Source organism: Falco punctatus, assembly GCF_963210335.1.
Source record: "Falco punctatus genome assembly, chromosome: Z".
Taxonomy (NCBI): domain Eukaryota; kingdom Metazoa; phylum Chordata; class Aves; order Falconiformes; family Falconidae; genus Falco; species Falco punctatus.
Window position 1 is genome coordinate 35053129 of NC_137586.1, and position 5116 is coordinate 35058244.

At 40.4% G+C, this 5116-nt stretch overlaps 1 protein-coding gene across 1 annotated transcript in view; it reads right to left on the reverse strand.

The window, feature by feature from the left end:
* Window positions 1–5116, reverse strand: part of FREM1 (FRAS1 related extracellular matrix 1) — a 116724-nt gene that overhangs the window by 53854 nt on the left and 57754 nt on the right. The window contains exon 2 of the mRNA XM_080371888.1: window positions 189–283. Coding sequence (XP_080228014.1) covers window positions 189–283 — 95 coding nt within the window. The remainder of the gene's footprint in view (window positions 1–188; window positions 284–5116) is intronic.

Sequence of the window (5116 nt, forward strand, 5' to 3'; positions counted from 1 at the left end):
AAATACACTGTGAGAAATATGTCTGTAAACAGATGGTCATTTGTTGACTAGTGACACTGCTGCTGGATCTAAGTAGTTATGACATGTACAGCAGAACATGCTTTTGCCATGAAAAATGGACTGCTTGCTCTTCCTGAGGGCAGCTGTGCTTCTGGTAACAATGAAGTATGACATCCCTCTGTCCTTACCTGTACAGCCTAAGCATGATTGTGTCTTCATCTAAAATTGGACAGCCATTGTGGGTATATTTTACTTCATTAGGAAGGAAGTGACAGTCAAAAACCTGTGAAGGAGAAAGAATATACTAGTAGAACTCTCAAAGATATTCATTTCATGGCTTCCCTTCCGCTTCTCTCTGGCAGGAATGCATTAGACTAAGGAAATACTTAATCTGTAGCTTACTTCTATGAATAGGTATTCACTTGTTCTGTGGTATTGCAGTGAGAATCAGAGCAACCGCTTCAATGTGGGGCTGCTGGTACTCTATAGTTAGAAAGGGAATGGGCATATAAATGTGATTGTTGCTGGTCGCCGAGTCCTTCCCTCAGTGCAACAAATAATTCTAGCACACACTTCTCTACCACCAAAGCCTGTGGACTTACAGATGCAGTTGTATTCAGTGGGACAACTGCAGTGGATCTGAAAAGCAAGCAGTTCCTGCAGTATAATATTAGATTTAATAGCTTTTAAAGTTTCTAGTGGCAGTACCTTGATTATATAGTAAATCCTGCTTTATGGCCACTACCACTGGACTACAAAAACATCACCCAGTGAAACTTCTCTGCTGGAAACTTTGCTAGCTCAGATTTGTTACATAGTGGAATACCGATGTTGTACCAGCAGCCTTTTACCAGATCATGTATCATCTCTGTGCCATACCAACACCCAGCCCCAATGTCAGTGTAATCCCACAGCATAAAAGCAAGCAGAATTTCTATATTGTGTCCACCAACTAATTAAAAAAACCCTAACTCTTATGACATACCTGATACAGGTCACATTTGCAAAGCTGGGTGGCCACAATTTAACCATCTAAGGCAGACATTGGTTTCAGACTGATTGTATTATTCAATGATTTGTTGACTTGCAAAAGTAAGGCAATGAGGAAAAAATGTCTGACCAAAATGGAGAAAAGATGGCTTTGGAGAGTTCTGACACACCCATTCTTTAGAGAACGGATTGAATTCTTATGTCCTCGCTTAAGCCAGTTTGCAAGTCTGGCAAATTACAATTCCATGTAGCTATATTTCTTTATAGAGTTTAACAGCTGAAAGCCCCTAGTAAATAAAACCATGCCTATGTTATCCTTGTGATGACAGGGAACCTCTACACAGCCCAGGCACAGATGGAGGATACTCACGTTTCATAACTGCAGAGAGACAGGACATACTCTTGTCAGCAAGAAGGCAAAACCTACTCACTCCATTTCCTGAGTGTCTCACTGTGAGACTAAATGTGGGTTTGATTGAGTTTTTATGGGCAGTATTCATTCAAACATGATTCTATGGACTTCTACATACTAAAGTAAAATGTGTTCAGCATTCACTAATAAACCTAATGAAGCCATAGCTAATCAGGATTAATATACATATACAGCTGATTGACAAACCACATCTTTTTGCAGAAAGGTAATTTCTTACTGCCAGTCATTTCTTAAAATACACCAAAAGATGAAGTGGCTTGCTTGAATTACCTACATCTCTCCAAGCCTTTTGGAGGACAGTGAAATGGAAAGGGGATTTTAGTGAGGCTCTTAAATGTTGACGGGAAATGCATTGCATAGAGAAAGTCTTTGGATACATTTTCAATGTAAAAATAAAGTAATACTTTAATTTCTAAATTAGTTGTTAATGCATAGTTAACCAAAGTGCATCAAGACTACTTCATGTGTTTACAGTAAAGGATGTAAGAACTAGGTTTGTTTCTTTCTGACCATTACACAGAATTATATCTTGCATCTTTCTATACTGGAAAGAAAATTAGATTTTACCGGCTTTCATTATTACTGTCAGTGTCCACTTCCACTGAAGCTATTCTCAGATGCTCAAGCTATGTGATAATTGTTCTGTATTCCTGGTGATTTTAAAATGTGTTGTCTGCTTTTAACTTTCATCATGAAGCACATTGTACAAAGTCCTTTTTTACTTTTTTTAAGTGACGAGTTAGTTGATAATCAGATACATATACATGAATTTACCACTTTTCCTAAAATAATCTTGGAATAATCTGTAATATATGGTGCTATGGAAAGTACAATTTATTTTATTTGTTGGGACTGCTTAGAAAGGAAAAACAAGAACAGTTTGTGAAAAATGGAATTTCTCTCATATGATGGTTTTGACTGTGTTGTGGCTCTTCTGTTGTGTATTGTTCTCAAATGTCACAGTTCTATGTGATTTTTTATTTTTCAGTGTTTAGCAAAACAAAACAAATGTCTTGTTTTTATTTAATGGCTTTTCTTTCCTAGTACAAGCTAACATAAAGGAAGATGATAGTTAAGTTATTAATTGGATAGTCCTAAGTAATATCCTACCAAACCCAAAAAAATCAAGGGCGGTAGTTAGACAGTGTGTTACCTTAAAGAAAAAAAAAAAAGAAGTATATTATATACAAAAGCCACTTATAGCTTCCAGTAGTTTAATGTTGTACACTGAGGATGAGATTTTTCACTGACGTAAATCATATAGAGCTGTCAAAGTCAGTAGGGGTTTTGGTCACATATAGACCTGGTGTGCACCTGATAATGAGATACTGCTTAGATGACGCATCCCTGTTCATATCAGAGGGGACTGCCCACACCAGAGGAGATGATTTATCATATCAAAGAATTAATTTATTTCTAAGACATCATTAGTTCCACCTTTTAGCTGACAACAATGGGACAGAAAATGAAGGACCTTTCCACAAAGGTCTGTTACCACTGACTGACAGTCATTTTGTATGTATATAAGACACAATCTGCTTTGCAAAAAGAAACATCTGTTTTATGTTTCCTAATATGTTTTCCTTTTATATGAACAGGCAACTCTAATTGTCTATAAATTTGCTGGGTAAGATAAAGGAGATCTAAATCTTTTCCTAATTACTGTTGAGCTTTGGTTTTTTCCACTTCAACTGCTTTTCAATTACAATTTGTAATTAAATTGTCATACATTCCTAGGACATTACTCACTTTAATGGCAATAAAACAGATCAGACCAGAGACATTATCTGGCTGCAGAACTTCCTGGTGGAAAGAGTGTGAGTGGCACTGGGAGAGCCAGACTCTGGCACCTTTTTTCAGGAATGGTGGCAGCTCAAGCAGCACTTTTCAGTGTCTGGATGAGGATTTTGTCATTTAAAACAGAAGCCTTCAACTCACAAATGCCATCTAGTGCTCTCCGGGCAGAGAAATATGACTTGAGATAACCAGACTGCCTATCTCACTGGCAGTCACCCTGGGGGTCCCCGCAAGGTGGTAAGCCTCTGGCACTCCCACTTCTCTACTGAGGAGAGGAGGGGAAGGCACCTTTCCTAACATAACAGCACTCAGGCCAGGAGCCGTCCAGGGGAGGTATCCCAGGCTCTACCAGCAGGCACAGCCCCTCTCTGTCCTGGTACCCCAGGGCCTCCCACCCAGCTGACGCCCCCCCAGACGAGGTGTGCCTGCAGCCTCCAAGAGCCAGGCCGCGCTGCCCGGGCTCTGTCCAGGCCCAGGAAGGACAGGCGCCTGACAGCAGTGGGGTTGGGAGTGCGGGAAGCCAAGGACACTAGGGGTTTTTGGAAAATAAGGTATGGTAAATACACATTGCCTGGCATCTCTGGAAAGCTGCTGCTGACCCTGTGCTTAAAGCATGTCAGGTTACAAAGGACAAAGCGGCTTTTTCAAAATACCGGGGTCCTACTGCATGGACTGCATGGACAAGGATAATGGAGGCTGAGGCAGAAATTGAAAGCAAAGTCACTTCCTTGGCCAGCCAGCTTGCCTACAGAAGAGGTCTGCCAGCAATGAAACATTAATTCTCTCTCTTTTTTCTTCATGGGCCAAACTAGCCTGGGGAAGTGGAAAGGGGGGACTACAGTCAGAGCGCCTGTGCTGGCAGAGAGCAAGCCCTGTGGCAGTCTCAGCAGAGGCACTGCACTTGGGGACAGTCTCTAGAGAAGATCATACATTGCCCTGCTCATTGCCTCCTGTTTTCCCTGATGTGCCTCTGCTCCTTCCAAGTGCTGGTTCAGCTGAAATACTCATCAGGGGTCCGCAAAAATAATGGTGACGACCAAGCTAGAAGTTTTGAAAAATCACTGAGACTGGTGCTCCTGCATCAGCCTTTGCAGAGACCACCAGAAAATTCAGAGCAGATGTTTAAAACAATAGACATATACAAACAGATAGAAGTGTATGGTACAATAAACAAAAATTTTTGAAAACAGACAAAAACTGTTTGGTTGTGGTTCATTAAAACCATTCATCTTCTACCTCTACCATTACATCTTCATGTCAATTACTTTCAACTCCTTCTTGCTATGGCTTAGGTGAGGAGATTTGTAAGGTGGATGAGTAGCAGAACAGTGATATGTGAAATACATTTCATTATTCCTACAAGCTTGAAATTTTAACAGAAAACATGATTTTTTTTTAATGTATTTGCCATCTGCTAGCAATTTAGCTGTTGTAGAGCAGAGCAAACAATGGTGTACACAATGAGCTTATTGTATGTGATGATTTTTTTCTTAATTGCTCCTTAAGTAGTGGCTGCGTGACTAAAATACAAAATGCTCCAGTGGGCTATGCATTACCCGCGGGACGCTGATTACTGTCATGGTACAAAAGCAAACAGTTGAGAGACTGGAGGATATCTGCTTACCAAAATTTTTGACCTAGTCATTCTCTACTTGTGAAAACAGACTGACTGAACTCACTTTTATGCACTCATGTTACTGAGCTCAGCTTTTGGATTTAAGGAGTGCAGTTATCTGTCAGCTGGCTACTTTTAGCAAAAGGCTGAATCTCACAGACTATTTGATTTCATGTGTTCCACTACTTCCCAAAAAAGAAATCAGTAAAGCAGCTCTTTCTAGTTTCTCCCACACCTGCACGCACTTGGACACACAGAGCAGCACAACGGAGCCCCATTAC